The following is a 26,651-nucleotide window of genomic DNA, read 5'->3' as shown; positions in this document are numbered from 1 at the left end:
TTTTATTTTGAAGGAAACGAACATTGCATTTCCGCATCTGAAAGTCGGCTTATTTTTTGTAACTTGACTTTTTTTTTCGCTCCTTCACCGCCACCTTAGCGTCATAGCGCCCCCTAGCGCCCTGGAGTGGAACTGCAGGGATCGATCACGCCGCGGCTCTTCTTGAACGCACCGCAGGATGGCAGTGCGTCTGAGTATGACAGAAAGAGAGAGAGAAAGAGAGACAGAGAGAGAGAGAGAGAGAGAGAGAGAGAGAGAGAGAGAGAGAGAGAGAGAGAGAGAGAGAGGTGTCGGGGGAACTGGAAACCACTCAGCGATGGGCGATACATGCGCGTTTAAAGTCCATCTGGTATTTCTTATGCAGTTCCGGTATTGGGCTTTTCCCCGAAGCGCATCGTTCTGCTCATTTCCATCTCCAGCGACCCGCATGCTTTTTGCCGGAAAGAGAGCCTCCCTGTCGCGGTGAAACACAGAGAGACGAGAGAAAATACAAAAGGGAAGCGGAGGACCGTCTTTGCGCACACCGGCGTGTCGTTTTCGGCCCAGCGGCGCGGACCGCAGCTGCCCGTGGAGGAGGCGGACCGGTGCCATGATGACGGGTAAATCCGTGAAAGACATTGACAGATACCAAGCCGTCCTTAACTCTTTACTAGCGCTGGAGGAGAATAAATTCTGCGCCGACTGCGAATCGAAAGGTGGGTGCATCCCGCGTCCCGCGTCCGATCGCGGCGTGTCCGCGGCGCGCAGGGGCGCACCGAGATGCGGAAGATGCGGCGAGATCACGACATCACGCCAACTTCCCCCAACTAATGTCAGCCGCACTGGTGCAAAAAAAAAAAAAAATGCATGTCATGGAATCAATAACTGCATAATGACGAAGTTTGTTCATTCTTAGACCCTTAAAGATGCGTGATATTTTTTTGTTATTCCAGCTACCGGTCTGTCAGACACCTCTGAGTCACCCTACGTGCAGATATGATCCTCAGAACAGTTGAAATCATCTAAGGCTACGAACACACTCACACACATTGCAAGTGCGTGTACGTGTGTGTGTGTGTGTGTGTGAGTGTGTTCTTCTCCCTGTCGGTGAAAATGAGTGAGAAATGACCGCAGTGTGTGACCTCATGTGGGCCAGAATGTTGCATTGCAAGTAAAAAGTCTATAAAAATTGGAGAATCCCGAATAACAACTTTGCCATTTTTGCCATAAATGCTGCTTTTCAGATGGGGATAAAATCATCTGGAAGTTAAAGGGAAATTAATCAGATATTATCTGATCGGTGGTGCAGTGGGTAGCGTTTCCAGCAATGGTTGCATGTCTCTATATGATGTGTGAATGACAGATGGATTATTTGTATTTTTCCATATGACCTGTGTCTCTTCTAATCAACAAAATTTTATACTTTTTATTATATTTTTTGATTATTTTTTTATATTTTTTCGGCTGAGCGGCGATGAGCTCCCATGTATCATCGTTTCTTTCCTGAACGTACTATTATTTTGGTCACAAATACACCTACAGGAAGGTTAAATCCACAAAACCGGACCTTTCAAAGTAAGATAAACGCAGGTAACAGGTTGCACGACATGATGGTTTCTAACGTTTGACCAATGATGGGAAAATATAAGTTAGGCATTCAAAACATTAGTAGATAAACATTTGAAAAGTAGGATATCTACAGGTACCTGAATGGTTGGGTGTCTCTACATGACGTTTGCTGGTTTCCACGTATTTTTGACGATTATTTTCAGCTATTTATTTTAACACTTCTCTTGTTGTTGTTTCTATTATATCTCTGATTTTTTTGCAGGCCACCACTGTGTATTTTGTTGATATGAATGGCTATTTTTAGTTTGTTGTTTTTTTTTATTTATTATTTTCACATTCAAGTTTCGAGGCAGCTTCTTTATGATTTAAAGGATTTTTTTTTTCCATTTTCAATGGCAAACAATTAGCGACATAGTTTTGACATTTTCTATTTTTTTTGAAGAGCACCGCGTGATTTTTTTTTTTTTTTTTTTTGTCGGAAACCATGATTGGAAAATTTGCAAATACACACAAATGAGTCATTCACATTGAAATACATCTCCAAATGAATATATTACCGTGTGACACTTTTCCATAATGCATTATTATACAGTGTAATATATCAGTGTTGTATAATGTCCAGTTCTCACTGAATATATTTGAAAATAACCTTGAGTCAGTGTCACATAAGCTATATGATGAGCTTTCCAGAGTGGGCGTCAATACCTTAATGTTGATTCGGAGGTAATGGAAGCATTGACACGGAGATCAATCGGTGATCTCACCTCGACCGTAAAACGGGGAATTGAAGGAGCCGCGAGCGAATGGATGCGACACGCGGCTGCAGAGCGACGTCCTCGGGAAAAAGCCGAATGATACGAGCTCAACAGTCAGTAGAGCGGTTCTTCATCCTGATTACAAAAGTTAAAAAAAAAACCAAATCAATATGTAGTGATATCTCTATGCTTTCAGGCAATTTTGTGCTCTTCATTTTCCCATTTTTAAGGGACGTTTCAGAGGTTAATGTCGTCTTGTGCATTAATTAAAAGGCCATCCAAGATGCACAAGAGGCTCAATAAAGGGTCGAGAAGATGAACAAATGTAGCGCTATTTTTACAATATTATGGTCTGTCGGGGCTCAAAAGCCGTTTGGACCCGTTTCCCCACTGTAAAGAAAACACCGGGAGCCCCTTTTAAAATTTAAAATGAATTAACACACCATATAGGGTTTTTTTTTTTGTTTTTTTTTTAGCCTTTATGCTATGTGTAAACAAAATATGTGATAAGCAAAATTCTTCTGTCACAGCAGCATCACAGCTATAGCGTCAAAAAATAAGTAGGAATATAAATATAAATAAAAAGACAGTTAGAAGACAGAAAATAGCAAAGACATCCAGGAATAAATAAACAGCAGGGAGAGCAACAGCAGCAACACCATCAGGGATAAGAATGGAATAGTCTTCTTCTAATTTTGGCTTCTCCATCTAACACTATTCTCTGGATCCTCCCTCACGATGTCCATATATCTTCTCATTAGTCTTCCTTTAGACCTCCTACTAATATATCCACCGTCCCTCCATGGTAGATCGCCCAACCATCTCAGTCTGTCTCCAAAACATCCACCACGTGTCGTCCCTCTGACGGACTCATTCCTGATCCTCTCCATCCTGGTGGCTCCTAAACAGAACCTCAGCATCTTCATCTCAGCGACCTCCAGCTCTGCTTCCTGTCTTTTCATCATTGTGATTGTTTCTAGGCCGTACAGCAGTGAAAAGAATCAAAGAAATAAATAAAAATAGGCAAAAATAGGCCGGGACCAACAGGGATAAAAAAAAAAAAGACAGGAGAGTTAGGTTATGATGTAAATAGGTGAGGGAGTGAGGTTGTGGTAGCACAGAGAAAACGGTGTTCCAACAAAACATTCGTAAACCCCTGAAAAAAAAAAAAAAAACCTTGGGTTGAAGGTCGCTTTAAGCAAAATATTAGTATTTAGAAAGCTAAACTTAAATTATCCATCAAAAATGCCATCCTCTCTCTGTGCGCTGTCATCCTTTTACTGGTTTTATTATATATTCCAAGATCACCCATAATCTTTAAATAGAAAATTACATTTAAAAATGATCAAATTAAAATAAAATACATTTTGATTAAATATTGATTCCTCAGAGGGATCAGAGTTGCCGGCCCCTGGACTATCAGGACCTCTCTGGTCCAGGTCATGACTTTGCGTCTAGCTTGACCGTGCAAAACTTTGGTCCAGTTGAACTGCAGACACCATGAGGGACACACACACACACACACCCACACACACACACACACACAGCCAGGATTCTGAAGTCTTCTCGCAGCCTTTTGCTGCACTGCATTGCAACAACGACAATGCATGAAATGTCTGAGCAGCAAAAACACATATTTGTGACAATTTTGGTCATTTTTTTTTTTCTTTACAGCTCATATTCAAGCACAAAATGCTTCCTTCGGAGGAAAACAAACTGCTTTCCATTTCTGTGAGACCTTTGTTTGTATCTCCTTTTCTATCTTGAGCGTAGCCACGACCTTCGCGTAGTTTAACCGAAAAGTGTCGCCCGCATTGTTGTCGCTCCCGTCAGTTTTGTAAAGAAGGAAATTTGTAAAGAAGTGTTACGACTGAAGTGGTACGAGGCCGCTTGCACCGTGCTATCGTCTCATATCGTTGTGCTGAACGAGACACACACACACACACACGGCGAGCCCTGAATCCACGTGTGTCCTGTGGTTCCCTGGTCAGGCCTGCAGACATATGGCTCGTGATGAGGTTCCGGTGTAATCTTATTTGCGTTTGCACGGATTACCGCGCAGCTTCACCTGCCGCCTCGCGGGTTTGACGTACGAAAACCCGCGTCCGCGCTCTCCCGATGTGCTTTTTTTTTTTTTTTTTTTTTTTTTTCGTATCGGTGCTCTATCGCTCCCTCGCCGTGCAGCGCCGCTCCGGTAAATCCTGGAACACACACCTGAGAGGGAGGCAGAAGAGTAAATAACGCGGCCTACACTTCCTCCTTCGCTTTTTGGTCTCGAGGGACGGCGATTCTTGCGTCCGCACTCGAACCAACTGCGCCGCGGGAAGATTAATCTCAACATGGCGAGGGCCGGGGCTCCCTTACGACGTAAATCATTTAATTGCGTGTGTGTGTGTGTGTTTGCTCTTCCATAAAAGGCCGGGTGGCTTTTATAGTCTCCATTCTACTTGTGTTTACGTGCACGCCAAGGCTCCGTTGCTGTGGCGCCGCCGTCGCTACCCGCCCGCCCCTCCCCAGACGTCTTATCCAATCAGGAGCGAGCGGGATTTTTTATCGAAACCAGGTGGTGATTTGCGTTCCCCGGATGGCAACAAAGGTTCGAGTCACATTTGCACAACCCCATGCTTGGACCGCGTCAGTTCCCAGTGCAGAAGTACAAACACACACACCCTGAAGTGGAGTAACTCACCACCAACTTCCTGCGCAGGTTTAGAAATATTTTATGCAACTGTAAAGTCCTGCATGGATCTTCTTGTAATTTGATTCGAGTGTTTTACTGTCGCGTTTTAGTCGAAGCGCCGATCGTTGTTTTGCAACGAGCCGAAGAGATATATGAATGTTTTGTGAGGGGGGTTTCTTAGTGATAAATAATCTCTATATGTCCCAGGCTATTATAAGGCTTTTGTTTGACTTCCGGTCCAGGAAGTAGGAAAACTAAACAAAAAAAATGTCGCTCGTATGCAGCCGCCGTCATTGTTGACGTCACAAAGCGTGAAATGCTAAATAACTTCCATCAAAATTCACACGTCAATGGAAAAACGCCTCCTGCTGCAAAAATATCGAATTGAGAGTGTTATTAGATTCAGTTTACCTGGAAATAATCTCGTTGTAGTTTTAAAACGACACAGTGACAAAGCCAACCAATGGCGTCTGTTATAAAGGAAAGTATGCGGTGTTCTAGTGCAGGCAGAAAGGAAAGTAATGCATTTCCCTATTTTATGCAAATAAATGAAAAAGAGCCTTAAAAAACACGACATATATCACATATATCAAACTCATTTACGACACATTTAAAAAGCAGGATCAAAGATATAGTCTGTTGTTGTGACACATATAATTAGGATTGTTTCAATGAACCGTCCATCTGGGTCCCATCTGCTTCGCTTGAACCGGGACTGGGTCATTTAGTGGCCTCGGGGTTTTTCTCCGGGCTTTGCAGCCTGTGTGTGTGTGTGTGTGTGTGTGTGTGAGTGTGTGTTTGGAGAGACTAGTTTGTGTGGTAAAGTAGGAGGACCCAATGACAACTCATGTGGGGATAAACAGGTCGCCTTTAGAAAGTAGCCTTTATCCTTGTGGGATGTAGGCTAATGAGCCATATGCAACCTGCTCATGCACACGTGTAAAACCCAGGCGGGCGAACACGCGTGTTGCTCGATGTGCACGTATGACTGAATTAAAAAAAAAAAAAAATTATCCAGGCTGAGGGGAACGTTAACATGTTTTCATTTGCGGGACATTACATCACACACCGCGCCACATCCTGGAGTGGTACAATGCGTTTGACTGTGAGAATGTTAATAGAGCAAACAAAGGAAACTGTATCATTAAAAACACACGGTTTCAGAATCTGACGCGTTTATGTTCTAAATCAATCGATTGAATATTGGAAATCAACCGATATCAGCTGGAGATAATCATATCACGCTCGACATGGTATCGACGGAGAAATGGTACAAGGGCGTGCGCTGGGAATGAATACACACTGATGTAATCAGATTGTAATATTAATATTAATATTTATCGGAAAAGTCATGTCAACCAACATGATTATCAATTTAAGAATGGAGAAAATTAGCGTTGTATATTCGAAATCTTGCGTTTTCTTCCGAAAAAGTCTTTAATGGTGTAGATTGTCGGAGCAAATACCCTACCGAATAATGTGTGTGTGTGTGTGTGTGTGTGTGTGTGTGTGTGTGTGTGTGTGTGTGTGTGTTGAAAAAGCTGGTAAGCGAAGGGATACATCCAGTTAAGTGTTTTCACTAGTTTAGTGTGTGTGTGTGTGTGTGTGTGTGTGTGTGTGTGTGTGTGTTGAAAAAAGCTGGTAAGGTAAGGGATACATCCAGTTAAGTGTTTTCACTAGTTTATTGTGTGTGTGTGTGTGTGTGTGTGTGTGTGTGTGTGTGTGTGTGTGTGTGTGTGTGTCTGTGTCTCTGTGTCTGTGTGTGTGTGTTGAAATAAGCTGGTAAGCGAAGGGATACATCCAGTTAAGTGTTTTCACTAGTTTAATGTGTGTGTGTGTGTGTTTGTGTGTGTGTGTGTTTGTGTGTGTGTGTGTGTGTGTGTGTGTGTGTGTGTGTGTGTTGAAAAAAGCTGGTAAGCGAAGGGATGCATCCAGTTAAGTGTTTTCACTAGTTTAATGTGTGTGTGTGTGTGTGTGTGTGTGTGTGTGTGTGTGTGTGTGTGTGTTGAAAAAAGCTGGTAAGCTAAGGGATAAATTCAGTTAAGTGTTCACTAGTTTGTTACATTAATTGATATGTATGTGGTTTGCACTCCCTGCTCATCCCCCACACACACACACACACACACACACACACATCCCGTTAAATCGTACCTAAGGGCCGAGGAGGCTCATTCTTTGATTAAGAAAAGAAAAACACTCTCACTCAACACCAGCGAAACCTTGTAAAGCAGAGAATCTGAGGCGTGATGACGGCCCAATTTTAATCCCCGTCCCGAGTGACGGTTCCTCCCACTCTCGTCCTTCTATATCTGCTCAGAGCGCGAAGGTGAGCCTCGTCTCTGGACAAACAAAGTAAACGTTACTGCAATCGATCGTGTGCGGGAGTGATTCACTCTTTTCCACCATGAGAAGTCATGGCGGATCCCCCTCCTCCTCCTCCTCCTCCTCCTCCCGCCTACCGTCCTTCTCCTGGTTTCTGTTCTGCAGTTGTCGCTTCTAAATGCGAGTATCTGCGCTTCAGATGCCACCGTGCGCTGCAACGGGAAGATAAACAAAGAGGAATCCCCTCCTCCCGGTTTGACGAAAGATAACACGTCTTATTTGGCCGAGATAACGACAGCGGACGCGGTTGGAAGTCGCTTGATACGATAGCATTTCAGGGAATAGTTTAGCGTAGCGTGAATGAGAACTGATCAGACGCTAACGGGCAATTTTATCGGATTATTACGGTGAGACGAGAAAGTTTGCTTAATCCTCATGTTTGTTGTATTTTTTGTTTGTTTTTTTCCCAGCGTGTTTGATTATCTCCCCCCGCTGCTGGTGTTTACAGCGGCTAAGCAGGCTTTGCAAAGTAATTCTACTATTATTAGCCGGCGGCGCGGCTAATGCTCTAGCCAGACGGTCGGGGGTGATAGATAGGCGCTCTCTGACTGCCGATCCCGCTTTTACCTTCCCTGCCGATTGCGTTGCTCAAACCGAACCCAGGAGAAGCCTCCACCTCCTGGATAATTCCCGAAACGTTTGTCCTCTCAGAAGACCAAAGAGAACCCGTTCCTTTTACGAGGCGGTTTCTGAACTTCCTTTTTTTTTTTTTCTATTTGCATGGATTCCAGAGGGTAATTCAAACTGAATGTTATGTTTCCATCTAGTGGAGCAAATGCAGCAGTGCAGCTTTTCAGGGAGGGACTCCGAGGAGAAGGGGCTGAAATGGGGGCTAGCGGTGCCGGGAGCTGCTAGCACCCACAAACTTGCTACCGTGCGCAAATAACCGATCATCCCTGCAGTCGCCGGACGGGGAGTTTAGTCACGATCTGGATCCCGTCACGTGCCGGGACGCGAGCGCTTTCCCCGCCGTTCCTCGCCGAGTCAGCGCTCAATCGTTCACTCAATGAGCCGATTTCTTCTGCCTTGCCTCGACACTGCCAGGTCCCAGATGGGCGTCCTGGAATTTGGGCATCTTTATCTGCATAAGGTGCGCCGGCATCCATCGAAACCTCGGGGTCCACATCTCCAAAGTGAAGTCGGTCAATCTGGACCAGTGGACGCAGGAGCAGGTCCAGGTCAGGACTCACACAACAACAACGAGTCTTACAAATGCTTCAATGGAGGACAATCAGAATCATCGATAACAGTACTTTTCTGTTTACGTTTGTATCTCGCTACCGTAGCGTTCGTCTTAACCTTTATGTTTAGCATCCGTGGACGTTAACATTAGGGAATACCGTGAACGTAGTTTGCGTGTGGTATCCCCAGTGTGTCCAGGAGATGGGAAACGCCAAGGCCAGGCGGCTTTACGAGGCCTTCCTGCCGGAGTGCTTCCAGCGTCCCGAGACGGACCAGTCGGCCGAGATGTTCATCAGGGACAAATACGATCGCAAGAAGTACATGGATAAGGTCATCGACATCCAGATGCTCAGGGTGGGTCTGCGGAGTCGCACAGTCGCCATCTTGCTTCTCAAGTCTGGGTGAAACCATTGGTTCTTTTTCTGTGTAGAAAGAAAAGAGCTGTGACAACATACCCAAGGAACCGGTCGTATTCGAGAAAATGAAATTGGTGAGTAAAACAGATGTTCTGCGCTGTTCACACACACACACACACACACAGGTAGCGGGAATCCCCAAGACGGGAATCCCCATGGACCATGATGTTTGCGGATGACATTGTGATCTGTAGTGAGAGCAGACAACAGGTAGAGGAACATCTAGAGAGGTGGAGGTATGCTCTGGAAAGGAGAGGAATGAAAGTTAGTCGCAGCAAGACAGAATATATGTGTGTGAATGAGAGGAACTCGGGTGGAACGGTGAGGCTACAGGGAGTGGAGATCAAGAAGATGGAGGATTTCAGGTACTTGGGGTCAACAGTCCAGAGCGTAGGAGAGTGTGGAGAAGAGGTGAAGAGACGAGTCCAAGCAGGTTGGAATGGGTGGAGAAAAGTGTCAGGGGTACGAAGAGATAGAAGAACATCAGCCAGAAGGAAAGGAAAGGTGTACAAGACAGTGGTGAGACCAGCGATGATGTTTGGACTAGAAACTGTTCCAATGACCAAAAGACAGCAGGCAGAACTAGAGGTTGCAGAGATGAAGATGTTGAGGTTCTCTTTGGGAGTGACCAGGATGGAGAGGATCAGGAATGAGTCCATCAGAGGAACAGCACATGTTAGATGTTTTGGAGAGAAGGTCAGAGGAGCCAGACTGAGATGGTTGGGTCATGGACAGAGGAGGGATAATCAATATATCGGCAGACGGATGCTGGAATTGGAGCTGCCAGGCAGGAGGTCTGGAGGAAGACCAAAGAGAAGATTTATGGACGTAGTGAGAGAAGATATGAAGGTAGTTGGTGTGAGAGAGGAGGATACAGAGAATAGGGTGAGATGGAGAAAGTTGACTCGCTGTGGCGACACCTGAAGGGAAAAGCCCAAAGGAGAAGAAGAATCTGTCACAGGGGTGCAGGACATGTATGACCGAGACAAAGTGATGATTGAGATGGTTTGGACATGAACAAAGGAGTGTTCATGTCCAAACCATGGTGAAGATCTGGGTAGAAGGTTGCTGAAGGTGAAGCTGCCATACAGAGAATAGGGTTAGATGGAGAAAGTTGACTCGCTGTGGCGACACCTGAAGGGAAAAGCCGAAAGAAGAAGAAGAAGAAGAAGAAGAAGAAGAAGAAGAAGAAGAAGAAGAAGAAGAAGAAGAAGAAGAAGAAGACACACACACACACCCAGGTGGCGGCATGCAAAGTGCCAACCAGGACGATCGGCGTCTTGCCCGGGAAAACTTCAACACTGACACTGATGCGGATTCGTTAGCGACATTAGCGAGTTGAGGCTGCTCGTTGCCGTGGAGTAGAATTTCGGGGGGCCTTCGCAGCCGATCCGACTGTCGGAAAATGGACGAATGGGAAGCTCGACGTTACGGCCACGACGTCGCTCGCGGAGCCTGCTGTAAAACGATTTGGTGTCATTCGTCAATGCAAACTCGTTGCAGTGATCGTCCTTTTTTTTTGTTTTTAATTGCAGAAAAAATACGTCAGCCCGAAGTCTGGTTCTCATTCCGTCACAGATTTGCTTGGATTAGGTATTCGATTTCACACACACACACACGCACACACTCACACACACACATGAAACTGCTGCACAGCACATCATGTGATGATGGGTTGCAGACCGTAAAGCCGTTCGGTCCAAAATTCGCAATCTTAGCATTTCGAGAAATCGAAAGCTATCATTTCTATTTTTCGTTGGTTGTTTTAAATCACCTAGATATCCCCGCGGCGTCTAACGGGGGTGGATGTACTTCGAGCTGTAACGAGAGCCCGGCCGGGTCAAACCCGCCTCTGACCAACCCCGCCCTGGACCTCTTCGGCGCCCTGCCGGCCCATATCTCGACTTCCTCCGCTAAAACAACGGTATGAGACGACGCTCCGTGAAAAACCGTCCGCCATCCACCATGTTTTTTTTTCAAGCGTCCGTTGTGTCTCTTTCCCCTCAGCCCGTCTCCAGCTCCATGCCTCAGGGCAGGGTTACCGCCTCTGTGCCTGAAAACCTGAGTCTGTTCCTGGACGCGGCGCCCAAGACGGAGGAGGGCGCTGTCAAGAAGCTATCGAAGGACTCGATCCTATCCCTGTATGCATCCGCCCCCTCGGTGCACTCCGGCGGCTTGACTTCTCACGGTGAGTCACCGACGCTTTTCTCCCAGACGCCTTTCTTTTGGAGTCGCCGTCGGGTTCGGAACTCACTCGTGTTCCCGCAGGCTTGTACGTGAACCAGATAGGCTACCCCGTCAACCCGTACGGGTCGTACCACTCCTTGGCCCAGGCGGGCGGAATGGGCGGTCCCGCGATGACATCGCAGATCGCCGTGATGGGACATCAACAAAGCGGCGTCATCGGACAGCAGAACGGTTTCCTCGGCGCCCAGGGTGTCGCGCCACCCGCGTACATGACCGCGATGGGACAGGGCGCCATCGAGAACGGCGGGACGGGGCAGGCGCAGCGGGCGGCGATGGGACGTCAGCAGGTTGGCGGTGTGGCTTCAGCGCCTCAGCAGCAGGTGTACGGAGTACAGCAAGCACGGCAGCTACAGTGGAACCTGGCACAGGTATGCTTTTGGAAATCAGATAGATGTAGCGCGCGTACGTCTAGAAACCGCATCCGCCGCCGTTGGTGTGACACTCCCATGACCTCCGGCGGTAACGTTTGGCTACCGATCGGTACCGTCATCTTTGATATCCCGCCATCTCGGGTCAGAGAAACCCCCAACGGCGTTGTGTAAAGTGCACCCAGGTCATCAATAACACAGCGATTTGTGATTTATTGCCACTTGGACACATCATCCGCCGCCATGGATTCCACTGCTATGCTGATGACACTCAGCTCGACATAAACACCAAAACAATCACTACCGAAATCCTTTCCACCCTCACCGACTGCATCACAGACATAAAAACCTGGATGAGCCAAAATTTCCTCAAACTTAACAGCAACAAAACGGAAATTATCATATTCGGCCCAAAATCCTTGCTCAATTCCTGTCTCCATGTCGCACTCTCCATTGATGGTCACTCTGTTACCGCCTCCCCCCTGGTAAGAAATCTTGGAATCTACATGGACCCTGCACTCTTGTTGAGCCGCATTTTGTAATTACGGTGCATTTTGTAATAAAGGTCCAAAATGTAATCACTTTTTCATTTCATTTTGTAATAAAGCCGCATTTTGTAATAAACTGCCCCAACGCATTTTGTAATAAATTTTGCCGCATTATGTAATAAGTTATTACATTTTGAGAAGATTATTACAAAATGCACTTGCAACTTTTTTATTCTCTAGGAAATGTAATAACATGGAATTTATAGAATATTCTCTGTTAATGCAACCTTTGAATAGTGTACTGATAGTAATTGCTAAGTACTGCCACTAGGCTAATACACTGATACTGATAATAGGCCTAGCTTTTACAAATACTTTTAAGTAAAATAAAATACAATTAACAAACTTATGCTTTAGAATTGTTATTGCATAATGCACCATGTTATTACATTTCCTAGAAAATAAAAAAGTTGCAAGTGCATTTTGTAATGATCTTCTCAATATGTAATAACTTATTACATAATGCGGCAAAATTTATTACAAAATGCGTTGGGGCGGTTTATTACAAAATGCGGCTTTATCACAAAATGCAGCTTTATTACAAAATGAAATGAAAAAGTTATTACATTTTGGACGTTTATTACAAAATGCACTATTATTACAAAATGCGGCTCAACACTCTCTTTTAGGCCACACATAAACCACATCACCAAAACATCTTTTTTCCACCTCCGAAACATAGTTCCTCTGGAACTCCCTCCCCCCAGCCATCCCAGAGTCAAACTCACTGTCTTCCTTTAAACACAACCTCAAGACCCACCTCTTCCAAACCACCTCCAGCTCCTCCCATGAACTATGTGTATGTTCTGTGTTTTCAGTCGTCAACATGTAAAGCGTCTTTGTGTACCTTGAAAAGCGCTATACCAGGGGTGTCAAACTCAAATTCACAGAGGGCCAAAATTAAAAAAAAGAACATTGTCGAGGGCCAGACCAATTTTAATTAATTTATTTATGTTTTTATTATCTTTAAGATACAGTAAACTACTGTATTAACCATCCTAATATATTCCAATTGAATTTTTGCTTAAATACTGAAACCAGAACAGATTTAAGAAAATATTAAAAACAAAAACTGAAAAAAATATCAGGCTTCTATATCTTTAACTTTATTCATTTTAATTGTAACCTAAATCTTTTCATCACAGACCATCAAGGCCAACACTTAAAAAAAAAAAATCTCTATCAACTTTGAACAGACCATGCCATCAGTAAATAAAATAATATTTATCCATTTTAGTTTTTTTCACCGTTCATTTACTCTGATGATGCACATGGGTCCAAGCCAGATATCTGGCATCGCTTTTTACATGCAAGTGCATCAATTTTCATTTCAATTTCCCGCCCCCAGCACCGGCTGCTCTCCTATTGGCCGCGCGTAGCTGTCGTCACAGCGTTTTGACGCTCGAATTAAAAATGTTTTAAATCGTCCGTCGAGCGTCAAGGCGTCAAACGCCACCCTTGCGCGACGCTCTGCGCCTCAGCGCGGACTTGCGCTCTGTCGCTGACGTCGCACATACACAATGAATGGCTGCGCTGACGCCACCCAGCGCTTGACGCGTTCAATGTGTAGGCACCTTTAGCGGTACGTGCGCTGTATAACGGGCCGGCGGGCCAGATGTACATATTTGAAATCATCTCGCGGGCCAAATATAATTGTAGTGCGGGCCAAAATTGGCCCGCGGGCCTGAGTTTGACATGTCTGGGGTAAGTAGTCGGGCAGCAGAGTTTTGGACATATTGCAGTTTTTGAAGGGCATTAGAGGGGAGGCCGTATAGGATACTATTGCAGTCGTCGAGTCTGGAGGTGATAAATGCACGGATTAGTGTTTCAGCAGCAGAGGGTGAAAGAGTGGGTCGGAGGCGTGCTATGTTTCGGAGGTGGAAAAAAGATGTTTTGGTGATGTGGTTTATGTGTGGCCTAAAAGAGAGTGTTGAGCCGCATTTTGTAATAACAGTAAACGTCCAAAACGTAATAACTTTTTCATTTCATTTTGTAATAAAGCCGCATTTTGTAATAAACCGCCCCAACGCATTTTGTAATAAATTTGGCCGCATTATGTAATAAGTTATTACATTTTGAGAAGATTATTACAAAAATGCACTTGCAACTTTTTTATTTTCTAGGAAATGTAATAACATGGCGCATTATGTAATAACAATTCTAAAGCATAAGTTTGTTAATTGTATTTTATTTTACTTAAAAGTATTTGTAAAAGCTAGGCCTATTATTAGTATTAGTGTATTAGCCTAGTAGCAGTACTTAGCAATTACTATCAGTACACTATTCAAAGGTTGCATTAACAGAGAATATTCTATAAATTCCATGTTATTACATTTCCTAGAGAGTAAAAAAGTTGCAAGTGCATTTTGTAATAATCTTCTCAAAATGTAATAACTTATTACATAATGCGGCAAAATTTATTACAAAATGCGTCGGGGCAGTTTATTACAAAATGCGGCTTTAATACAAATCGTATGTATTATTATTATTATTATTATCATCTCCGTCCTTCTTAGATGACTCAGCACATGGCCGGGATGAATCTCTACAACACCAACGGCGTGATGGGGTACGGCAGCCAACACACGGGGGGGTCGGCGACCCCGAGCTCCGCCCACATGACAGCGCACGTCTGGAAATGACGGCGTTCGCCTTGAAAGTAACTCAACGCCGGCGATCTGGATGGAATCTGCGGACTAGACTTTCCATAATGTTTTCTTACAAGGGAAGAGGAGGAGAAAGGTGGAGGAAGAAGGGAGAAGAATAAGGTTTAGGAAGCTTCAACTACCTCTCTTTCTCTCTCCTCACCCTCTCATTTCATTCGCGGCCATGTTTTTTGCAGATTTCAACGCTTGCCTTCACGCCGTTTTTGTAGGACGACCCTGTCCGAACGTCAGGGGAACGATCGGACGGAGCCCGGATCGGCTCGAGAGCGTTATCGTCCGTTATCCCGTCGCTAGGTAGCGGTTTCTCACCTGCCCAAATGACGACTCGTCGACGAATTCGTCTCCTGACAATTTTTTAATTTATGCCCCAATTCGTGACCTCGACACCTCCTTGACACAGCACAACAGATGTCCTCGGCCCGGAGAACGCATTTTTTTCTTCGGGGTGGAAAGGTTTGAATCAAGTATCTCAACAAAGCAGGCACAACTTGACAAGGCGGGGAAAGCACAGGGTCAAATGGAAAACACTCGCGACGACTGCTTTTCATTTAGATGAGTCACTTCCAGAGCTTCGGTATCGTGCATGCTCGGTAGGATTACTGGCTAATATTATTTACAGATCTGTTTTTTTTTTTTTTTTTTTATGCTTTGACGGGTCAAAACCGCCTGGAATGCACTTTAAAAAAAAAAAAGGAACAAGCAACACTGCGCTTACACTTAAGTAGACACGGCTATAGTTTTGCTTTGTAAATCACAAAAATAGTTATTTCTTATTGTTGAATGCACGAGTTGCAGCCTGCACGGAAGTGTTTTTTGAGTTACTCATCATGCTAAGCTAACAGCTAGCAGCGGGGTGTGCGGCCCGGCCCCATCTCGATCGACGTGTCTATTTCGGCTGCAACAAACGTTCTAGGACATTTTTAAGACCCCGTTTTTTTTTTTTTTTGTTGTTGTTGTTGTTTTTATAATGAAATAATGTGGCAGGACAAAAACAGTTCCAGTAACTCCAGTCAATGGCTGAATGTTTTTTTTAGCAGGATACCGTTTATAACAACGGGTGCCTAAAATCCCGTGATGTTACATCGCCGCTCTTTACTCCTATCAAAAGTCCAACAGTGACACGCCGCATGTTCAATCATCTTTAAGTCCTGGTTTTTTGAAGTTTGCACAAACCTGGCTTATATATTTACTGCTAAAGTCACCGGTGCTGCTTATCTAACCCCGTTCACCAGACAAAGGGCTTTACAAGGGGTCTTTATGAAGAGTCTGGGAGACCAAAGATCAACAACACTTTTGTCGGGCTTGTAGACGACTCTAGTACTCATTGTTATCCGCGTTCTACGATCATCAAACCCGCACGATTAGCGATGCGTTCAAAACATCCCGCGACCACGGCGGTCTCGCCCACGGTGGTCAAACGCCTCGGATCCCGTCGAATGTCTGTAAATAAAGGAGGCGTGAACGAGAAGGCGTTCCAGATAGCGATCGCTGACGTATAAACTGCATGTTTTATCAGGTGTCCGACCCGTCGCCGTCGTCTCGGAGACGTTTCTCTGCGTGACCAAAAACCCCCCGGGGGGAAAAAGCTAAAATCCCTGAATGTGTCTATGATTGTACCCGACTTTTTAAATGTACACGAAGGTGAATGTCTTGCGATCGACAGGCCATCGGGAAGAGTTCAATACGACATTTAGATTTTAAAACGGCCTGTGTGTTTAAGGTCTTTCAGGGGCGTTCACTCAAAATTTCACCTTTTTTTTTTTTTTTTTTTTTTTTAATGTATATTCGTTCCTATAAATTGCATGAATAATGTTTTGGTGAATAATCAGATCATTCCTTTTAGAGGACACAAGAAGGCGGACTTGATGTTAACTCTTTGCTTTCACATCTGCAGTCGGATCGCCTATTAGATCCGGTGCAGGTCTGTATACTTGTAACACGAGAACACAATAAATATGATTTGATTAAATTCATTATACTCTGATGGTTTATATAGCGTCAAAAATGGAGTTGTGTAATCTAAAAAAATTTGAGGAATTAAAAGCTGTGAAAAGTTTGTTTACTTCAAAATTGGTAGAGTTTGTCTCAGTTACTTCAGCGATACTGACTTGAAAATATTTTTAAAGACGAAAAATAAACGTGTGTCAACGTGATATGAAATATACAACGAAATAATGGACAACTGGAATTCCATCTCAGATCATTGAAGAGAAAAAAACAAGATTTGTGATTCAAATAAAACTTTATTGACTCCGCGTCCAGATGTCAAAGGGCATGCAAATACAAGCTTCTGAATCTGATTTTTTTTTTTTTCCCCGAAACTGTTTTGTTTCCTTCTTCCACGCTCTTTTTTTCGCCGTTTTCTTAAAAAACTACGTGCACCTGAAGTAATCAATTTGCAGCGTACAAACCACAAAAATACAAGTTTTACGTTATCAAATACTGCACATAGAAAACATTTACAAAGCACGGGTAGAAAATTGCAGCTCCCTTTGTTGTCTTTGCCCATGACCGCATTCTGTCTGCTACGCATCGCCCTTTTAAAAACAAGATGGGTGGCGGGAGGGAAGGGGGTCGGGGGTTAAAGGTTAAGGCCAGTTGGAAACAAAAAAAAAAAAAAAAAGACAACCGGACGTCTTGAAAATCAGCAGTTTGCCCGGACTGACCGTTTTAAAACAAATCTGATTTATTTTGATACGTATATTGGAAGAATTAAGCAATAAGTCAACCCGCATTCAGGACTTTGTGCTTCGGAAAGGTGCAGGTTGTCTTGACGACAAGGGGAAAAGTCGAGCTACATTGATTTTATCGTAGGTGCTACATTGGAGAAAAGAGCGCGAGCGTTCTTTCAGAAGATGAAGGTGCCAGAACAGAACAGTTGCGAAATAGCGTGAACGCACGACAGGGACGTTAAATTGAACGGCTTCGTTGTCGTGAGGTTGCCGGCAACTCTCAACGGCGAGCAGAGGCGGAGAGATGGAAGGCCTCGGCGACGGAGGGGCAGGGAGGAGAGGTTATTGCCAGAAATAGGAGAGGCAAAAAAAAAAAAGAAATAAATACACTACATGGCCAAAAGTATTTACTCACCCGTCCAAATATTGGGAATCAGCCGTTCCGATCACTTCCATGGACACCGGGTGTGTAAAAGGCTGGTTTTTGCAAACATTTGTGAAAGAACGGGTCCCTCTTTCAGGATCTCAGTGAATTCTAGCCTGGAACTGTGATCGGACGCAACAAATCCAGTCATGAAATTTCCTCCCTTCTAAATATTCCGCAGTCGGCTTTATCGTAAGAACGTGGAAGAGTTCGAACGACTGCAGCTCGAAGCGGTAGGTCATGAAAACTGCCAAGAGGTCGCCAAATTTCCGCAGAGTCAAACTCTACAGACCTCCGAACTTCACGTGGCCTTCACATTAGCTGAAGAGGAGTGAGCAGAGAGCTTCATAGAATGGGTCTCCATTGGCGAGGAGCATCCAAGCCACACATCGCCAGGTGCAATGCGAAGCGTTGGACGCAAGTGGCGTAAAGCACGCCGGCTCTAGAGCAGCGGAGACGCCTTCTCAGGAGCGACCAATCTCGCTTCTCCATTCGGCAATCTGATGGACAGGTAAGGGTTTGGCGGTTTCCATGAGAACGCTACTTGGGATTAAGTGTCGGCTTGTTTTTGGCCCCTTAGTTCCAGTGAAAGGAACTCCGAGTGCTTCAGCATACCGAGACATTTTGGATGCTCCCAACTTTGTGGGAACAGTTTGGAGCCAAACCCTTCCTTTTCCAACATGGCTGTGCACCAGTGAACAAATCAAGCTCAGGAAAGACATGGATGAACTTCTCAGGAGCGACCAATCTCGCTTCTCCATTCGGCAATCTGATGGACAAGTCAGGGTTTGGCGGTTTCCAGGAGAACGCTACTTGGGATTATGGTGTGGGCTTGTTTTTGGCCCCTTAGTTCCAGTGAAAGGAACTCTTAGTGCTTCAGCATACCGAGACATTTTGGATGCTCCCAACTTTGTGGGAACAGTTTGGAGCCGAACCCTTCCTTTTCCAACATGGCTGTGCACCAGTGAACAAATCAAGCTCAGGAAAGACCTGCATGAACTTCTCAGGAGCGACCAATCTCGCTTCTCCATTCGGCAATCTGATGGACAAGTCAGGGTTTGGCGGTTTCCAGGAGAACGCTACTTGGGATTATGGTGTGGGCTTGTTTTTGGCCCCTTAGTTCCAGTGAAAGGAACTCCGAGTACTTCAGCATACCGAGACATTTTGGATGCTCCCAACTTTGTGGGAACAGTTTGGAGCCGAACCCTTCCTTTTCCAACATGGCTGTGCACCAGTGAACAAATCAAGCTCAGGAAAAACATGGATGAACTTGTCTGGCCTGCACAGGGTCGTGACCTCAACCCAATGGAACCCCTTTGGGGATGAACCAGACCGGAGACTGAAAGCCGGACCTTCTCATCCAACATCACAAACGTGCTTCTGGAAGAATGGTCAAAAACTCCCATAAACACACTCCCGAACCTTGTGTACAGCCTTCCCAGAAGAGTTGGGATGTTCTAGCTGCAAAGGGTCGAACCCAATGGATTAGGAACCGGATGTCACTCGATTGCAAGTCAAGGCAGGTGAGCTCATACTTTTGGCCATTTAGAGCAAATGAAAAATGTTACTTTAAGACGGACCATTTTCAAGAACTCTTTTTTTTTTGCATCTTACTGGACCCCGAGCGACGTGCTGCAATATCACTTGTCATCGTCGCACCATCAGAGGTTAAATACAAGAGAATCGTCAGAACGAACCATGCGGCAAACATTTTTCCGGCTACATTGCAGAAAACGATCCCGTCAGCTCGGTTGGTGAATCGTTTTCGGGGAAGAAAAGGACGGCCTTTTCGGCTGGGGAAAAAATAAAAATAAAACGGAATTCATGCTTCTCTCAACTGCGGAGCTGTCTATTTTTTTTTTTTTTTTTTTAAACAAATACACTAAAAAAAATAATAATAAAGGGGGGAGGGAGGGGGGGGGGTTGGTGAGACAATACGATATACAGTACGGTAAGTCGGGGCTACCTGAGCCAGTGCAGGCAAAGTCCCTGGAAAAGTCTTCGAAAGAGACAGTATAGCAAACATGACAAAAGTTACACTCGGTTGAAGGTGTAAGGATTAAGAAATACATTCAGAAAAACTATACATATTACACATTTAACTTCAATACTATATTTCAAGCAAAATACATTTGTCGAACCCTTCAGTGGTGTGCTACGATAGTGAAGCGATGTCTCCTACGCGCTACGATATAAGGCCATTGGAAACAGAACAAGCCCTCGTTTTCGCAAAAGAACTCCGACGGGACGCTTTCTGACCCGTCCGACCTCCTCCGAACAATCCTTCCGACGTACAAAAAAAAACAAACAAAAAAAATTTGACGCAAACAATCCCCGCTGATTGAAGATACATCGGACTTTTTGCACGCATTTAAAGATGTGGGATGCTGAAGAAAATGGTAAACAAAGCACAGCCTTTACATTCAAACCTCACGGATTTCATTTAAATCAATATTTTTCTCGCTTTCTCTGTGCCGAGCTTTACGTGCAGCCATGCAGTTTTGGGGGTATCTCACAATGCAATATATCATCAACACACATGGAGTTCAAACAAATCGCAGACACACTGAACATCAAACTACCAAAATAAGTGCTGAGCTACATGGAAGAAAATGGTTTATACCAGAATATAAACGCTGGAGGAGAAAAACTCATGTGTTCATTCATTGATCTATAACGTTTATCCTGCAGAATTAGAGACATCCAACCATTCACTCTCATTCAGACGTCACACGTGCACTAATCCGCCTCATTCACTTGGCATTTCCAGACATGCGAGAATACACACCCTCATTCACACATTATATATTCATACGACCACGTGCCCTTTCACATGCGCGACGGGCGTTCATTCACAGGTCATAAATACACGTGAGAGACGTACAAATGATTTCTTCTCGTGAGTTTTAGAGATCTGGCTACCTTTTAAAGGGGACTGATTGAATGGAGGAGGAGTGAGAGTGTCGAATCGACGTCCAAAGTGCACAGCAACGCCTCACAAAAACATGATACAATATCACAATATTCAACATTTATAAATATGTTGTCCAGCCCTGTAGTCAAAGGCGTCCTCTACGGTTTCACAAAATCACGTGGGGCGCTAAAACCTCTTCGTCAGGATCTGACCGCCGTCTGTTTAAAATCGCTAAAACCCGAACGGAGTCTCAATAAACCTTCGGATTTTTTCTGCATTCAGATTTAACGTGTGGCAAAATCCTCTCCAGCTTACAAGTCAGTTTGGATCAAGGGGCGAGACATGTATGCCAAACTTTAGGAAGAGATAAGGTGCCCACTTCTATTCCCCCCGATTCTTCAATAACTCAAACACACACACACACACACACACACACACACACACACACACACACACACACACACACACACACACACACACACACACACACACACACACACACACACACACACACACACACACACACACACACACACACACACACACACACACACGGGGCAGGTATGAAAAGGATACACTTAGCAGAATGCTCGTGAATAATCAGTTTTTTAAAAAACCTTTGAGGATGTCATTTCCTTTACGTGTGGATCAATGTGCAGTCTCATTACAAGCTCCAATGGAACATTGTAAAATTTGAATTTTATAAATGATACAAATGGCTGAACATTAATATTTTTTGTTTGTTTTCGTATTAGTTAAAATCATACCCTGCGATTTTTATTATTTTTGTTTAGTATTCTGTGAATAGCACGCAGAAGACATGAAAATACAAAGAAGAAAATTCTTTGTTTTTACATCACAGCAACAGAATACCTTGGATATAGTCTCTCACACACACACACACACACACACACACACACACACACACACACACACCTCCTGATGCATGTTCCCAGGTAATTATGACAATTCCTAACTACGATAATCTGAGCTTGTAAAAAAAAAAATTAAAAAATTTTTTTTAAAAAAACCTACAATTCTTCTGATAAGCTTTTTCCGCGTATCCTTGCTTTGCTACGTCACGGAAAGACTCGTCCCCCCTCAAACTCCTCCATTTTTCTTTTTAAATACTTTTCAGGAGTCAAATCAATGACAAAGTGCTACAAGTAGACCGGGGCAGCTTTTTGTCGTCGTTCTACTGGTCTTTTTTTTAAGTTGAAATTCAAATTGCAAAGCAATATCAATGCCGGCAATCCATTCAAAGCAAAAAAAAACAACAGTTCTATCTGACCAAACAGCTTTAAAAGCAAACAGAGTGTATATTTTACAATAAAGTGCGATTTAAAAAGGAATCATGAAGTGTGGGATCAGTGCAAGTATCCGTATCCATAGTAACACATGGTCAGATAAAGTCACTAGATTTGCAAAATAAAAAGGTAGGAATGAGTCGTGGGGTCGTGGAGGCACATTCACCACCTTTCCTGCATTTAAAAGAAATAAAATAAAAAGGTCAAATAGGAAGTTCACCTTCATGGAAAACACATGAATGGTGAAACAGAGTGTGTGAGAATTCTATGAGGAGAATAGAAGCATATCTACATTTTTAAAAATATGATAATGTCTAAAAACACAGATTGTTGCGCAGTGAGCATGAAGACTTGGAACACACACACACACACACACACACACACACACACACCGGGAAGCCGTCGACCGCAGCGAACTTTGTTTTCTCCTCCAGACCGGGAATTGTGCTCTTTTCCGAAAAGGAGGAACGCAAAAAACAATAAAAGAAAAAAAAAAATGTAAATGGCACGGCGCTCCTTTTGTACATTAGTCAAGGCAAAGCTAAACAAAGAGTCGAAGCGCTTTTTGAAATGTCTCTACGAGGGTTGCAAGCAAACATGCAGAACGCAGCCAACACACACATTTCACTAAAGTGTTCTCTATCTAGCTAGCCATCTACCTATCTATCTCCCGATAGATAGATAAAGATATAGATAATAGACCTTTAAATATACCGTATATAAACTTTGCCCTGTGAAAATAGAATAGCAGTGTTGCTACCTCACATAACAGCTATTATGTGAATTTTTCCGAGGCCCGTCCGGCCCCGCTGTTCTCCGCTCGCGTAAAATGTATGTCTATCTTTTATTTTTTTTGCATTACATCTAAGTCATTGACTCTGCTACATATCCATAATTTATATTGTATACTACACCTACCACTTAGTAATAACAACAATAACAATTGCTTTGGTTTTTAAAAAATAAAGTTCTTCTTCTTAGTTTGGCATAGAGTTTAGAAACTGGCATTGCGATCCCACCCCACCCGGGAAATGCCGAACTCCCCCCGCGGATCTCGGCATCGTGGAAACGTTAAAATGAGAGGATGAAGAATACTTAATGTTAAACGACATGGTTGAGGTAAGCTCAACTAGCCACCCCTTAAACCGTTAACCCGGACGTACGGTGGAGTTTAATATTCGGTGTCGAGGAATGGCTGCGCATTAGTGCGCGTGGTCATGTTTTTCTTTTTTTTTCCCCTTTTCTGTTATTTTCTGCACAGATAGTTGTGCATGTGTATGCCTACATCTCTTGCACCTCCAAATACAGTCTGAGTGTGTGTGTGTGTCTGAGAGTGTTTGTGTGTGTATATACAGTACGTGTGTCCATGTCTGCATAAGTGTAAATCATAGCCTTGCAGGCGTGCGACGGGTGCTTTAGGTGCACGAGGGGCTGGTGGCGCTCTCCAGGGACGACTGGGAGAGGCGTCTCGTGAGCGGTCCGATGCTGGGGTCTGCCAGAGAGGAGGTAGGAAACAACTTGTACCAGCCGCTGACGGACGCAGACAGGTCCAAGTCCTCCAGCAGGATCTGGGCCATTCCCATGAAGCACTTGTGGTCCATCCGCCCATAATCCCCCCACACGATTACCTGCGAGGAAAAGGAAGTTATTTTAAAAAAAAAAAAAAAAAAAAAAAAAAAGTTTGCACGCTTTTTCTTGCTTAATGTACGGGGAACATGGTGAAAAAAAAAAAAAAAAAAAAATTCAGATTAATCCTGCAAAATTTTTGCAATAACCTCCAGTTCCATTGTTGTGATCGAGCTGAACAGCGCTCTTAATATAAACAGTTTTGCGACTTTTCGCATCATCTAAGTAGTTTTTTTCCCGCTCCACTTTGCTAGATCTTGCCCTCTTTTTTTTTTTAATCCTTCAGGCTCGGTATAAATAAGCTGCACCCTCAAATTCATGAATTCATTAAATCAAAATGTTGAATCCAGAGCTAAAATACATTGTGTCACACCAGACGAACTGTGAAAGATCTTTATTAACGGATGGGATCCGCTTGGGATGATACAAAAAAAATCAAGCCAAAGCTGCTCACATTTATCGGTTTGGTAATTTTGTTCATTTTGAAATAATACTGAAAATGAAATTGTTCATTGCTCACCTGGAGGACTTTGCCCTGAGGACTCTCGTCGAACAACAGAGGCTGCTGGTAGGTGGGATCCAGATTTTTCTTCACGACTTTGGTTTTCTTCTTGGCCAGGCAGGCGCCGTTCTCCAGGACGTAAACCTTCACGTAGGTCGCTAAACATGCATCCAAAATATGAAAACATTAAAATGAGACGTTCCCACGCAAATTTGGAGGGATGATCTGCAGGAGAACCCAGGGTGGGACGACCTGGTATGTTCTTGGCGCCGGGTTTGGGGATCAACCCTCTGGCCTGGTTGACCTCCACCTCCAGCTGCCCGCCTCGGTCTACCATGCCGATGTGAACATCCCCTGCAGAGACATATCTTTTAACGACGCTATTCGGAATCGGTGAAAAAAAAATTAGAATAAAAACAACTCTAAAAGTCGGTCAGGGGGTGGATTTGTTGCAGTCGTCGATGTCCGCCAGCAGAGGGAAACAGATTCGCGTCTCCAGATCGAGGAGAGCTGCTGCTGCTGCTGCTGAGCTCAAAGCTGAGCTCATTTGTTTTCCACCAGGCAGTGACCTTTGCATGAAAGATTCATACGGCATGAAAGAATAATTTGTGCAATGAAAAGACACACATCTGCATTTTTCTTTTTTCTTTTTTTTTTTTTTTTATGAAACACGCTCCACATGTTGGAAATGCGTCAATTCGTGATTTGAACCTCTCGTCGCCTCGGCCTGTAAGTAGGACGCGTGATATTATTTCTTAAAACCTGTAAAATACCACGGGTGTATCACTGCATCATTTACACGCATTCATCATTTTTTGCAATATTGATATAACATAAAGGTACACTATGATTTAACACATAGAATCATTTTAAATACACAAATCACGACTTTTTCCTTAATATCTTTGATTTTAATGTCATTAAGACTCCACTAAGGAGACTTCTTTCTTATCCCAATACTAAAAGAGTCAGTATCTGGATAAAAATTGCTTTTTGATGGCAGATCTTTGGATAATTTGCATTTTTTCACCCGATTTCAAATAAAACTCTTGAGTTTCAAATGTTATTACATGTATATATCGCTTTACACCGACGTGTACATAAACACGAAACACATTTTCCCATAAACATGATGAATTTGTCTTCGTCTCATTGCAACTTTTGCCTTTTTTTTTTTTTTAATTTTTAAATTTTGCCTTTTTTTAATTTTTTTTTTTTAATTAAAATTTTTAAATTTTGCCATTTTTTAAATTTTTTTAAATTAAAAAAAAAAAAATTTAAAATTTTAAAATTTAATTTTGCACCCCAAGAGAAACCTGCAGGAAAAAGACCAGAAAGGACGGCGGGTGCGGCGGCTCACCCATGGGGGGCGTAGCTAAAGTTTGCCGGCCTACGATCTGAGCCGGGCCGAGGCCGTCCAGGAAATCGCTGAACTGGCTCTCGGGGCCGAGCCGCGTGGTCGGGAAGACGAACCTGCCAGAGGAAACGACAGAATTAACGGACGGACGCGCGGACTGACGCCCAAACGGACGAGAACTTACGTTCCGTCGGAGCTGTTGGAGTTGGTGCTGCCGTCCGTGGAATCCTTGCTGCCTTGACGCGTGACTCGGTTCCTCATCTCCACGGCGATGCCGGTCTCCGTGCTTCGCCTGATGGTGCTGCGAAGCTTCTTGGTGCCTCCATCTAAAAGACAAAAAAAAAAAAAAAAGTCACGGCGTCTCCTTTCACCACCTCGACGTGACCGGATGGAAGAATCGGGTGTTTTTTTTTTATCGCAATTATTCTATTTTCTGTACATTTTCAGCTTCACTCTGGAATGAAGTCACTCACCTCATGATTTATTTTCCAGGTTTTTTTCTGCAGCTTTACCACAGTTTCATAATCCTATTAGAATGCCTGCTGGGTGGGGGTGGGTCAGGTTTGTATTTTGCGAGCGTCAGGACGGCGAGTAAGAAGAAGGAGGGAGGAGGTGTGTGTGTGTGTGTGTGTGTCGGGGGGGGGGGGGGGGGGGGGGAATACTTTAAAACTCTGCTGACGCTGGAAGAACAGTCCTGAGCGGTGGTGCTAACCCCCGCAAGAAGCTTCCAGAGTATCATCCTCTGCGAGGACACAGCGGATCTGGTCCAAAGCGCAGCTGAGACCGGATCAGGATACGACCTGGAACGTCGTGCACCGTCGCAGCTTCGGCGAAGAACACTTATCCTTTCTATTTATCTGATCTTTCCCGCTCCCTTCTCTCTTGCAAAACTGTTTAATTAAAGAAAAATCCTCAGAGTGAGTAGATAAAATGTATTAAGGGGAGATGCTTGTTTGCAATGGTGATGGACAGGCTGACAGATGAGGTGAGACAGGAATCCCCATGGACCATGATGTTTGCGGATGACATTGTGATCTGTAGTGAGAGCAGACAACAG

At 44.1% G+C, this 26,651-nt stretch overlaps 2 protein-coding genes across 6 annotated transcripts in view; one reads left to right on the top strand and one right to left on the bottom strand.

Annotated features, from left to right (window-relative positions):
• Positions 1-288: 288 nt before the first annotated feature.
• Positions 289-17,849, top strand: smap2 (small ArfGAP2). 3 transcript variants are annotated; one of them, XM_086171645.1, is made up of 9 exons: positions 289-695; positions 8,410-8,543; positions 8,737-8,901; positions 8,978-9,037; positions 10,499-10,556; positions 10,742-10,887; positions 10,971-11,151; positions 11,232-11,578; positions 14,643-17,849. In XM_086171645.1, exons 1-9 carry the CDS (start codon positions 590-592, stop codon positions 14,766-14,768), a joined length of 1,323 nt encoding a protein of 440 aa, XP_086027771.1. In that variant the 5' UTR covers positions 289-589; the 3' UTR covers positions 14,769-17,849. The 3 variants fall into 3 exon arrangements, with proteins under 3 accessions (XP_086027771.1, XP_086027773.1, XP_086027772.1); XM_086171647.1 differs by lacking the exon at positions 289-695 and adding an exon at positions 7,304-7,558; XM_086171646.1 differs by lacking the exon at positions 289-695 and adding an exon at positions 7,598-7,712.
• rims3 (regulating synaptic membrane exocytosis 3) overlaps positions 8,901-26,651 on the bottom strand; it is a 34,021-nt gene continuing 16,270 nt past the window's right edge. The window contains exons 2-7 of one of the 3 annotated variants that reach the window (XM_086171649.1): positions 25,779-25,920; positions 25,598-25,710; positions 24,490-24,591; positions 24,256-24,395; positions 23,634-23,737; positions 8,901-8,969 (exon numbers count right to left, since the gene is read on the bottom strand). In XM_086171649.1, coding sequence (XP_086027775.1) covers position 8,969; positions 23,634-23,737; positions 24,256-24,395; positions 24,490-24,591; positions 25,598-25,710; positions 25,779-25,920 — 602 coding nt within the window. In that variant the 3' untranslated portion in view covers positions 8,901-8,968. Of the gene's footprint in view, positions 8,970-19,423; positions 23,738-24,255; positions 24,396-24,489; positions 24,592-25,597; positions 25,921-26,067; positions 26,147-26,651 lie in introns of those variants that run through there. The other 2 variants (XM_086171648.1, XM_086171651.1) reach the window with 2 other exon arrangements.

Source organism: Fistularia commersonii, chromosome 24 (assembly GCF_037954325.1).
Source record: "Fistularia commersonii isolate RoL2024-O1a breed Wild chromosome 24, RoL_Fcom_v1.0, whole genome shotgun sequence".
Classification (NCBI taxonomy): Eukaryota; Metazoa; Chordata; class Actinopteri; order Syngnathiformes; family Fistulariidae; genus Fistularia; species Fistularia commersonii.
This window is presented reverse-complemented; position numbering and strand designations above follow the sequence as displayed.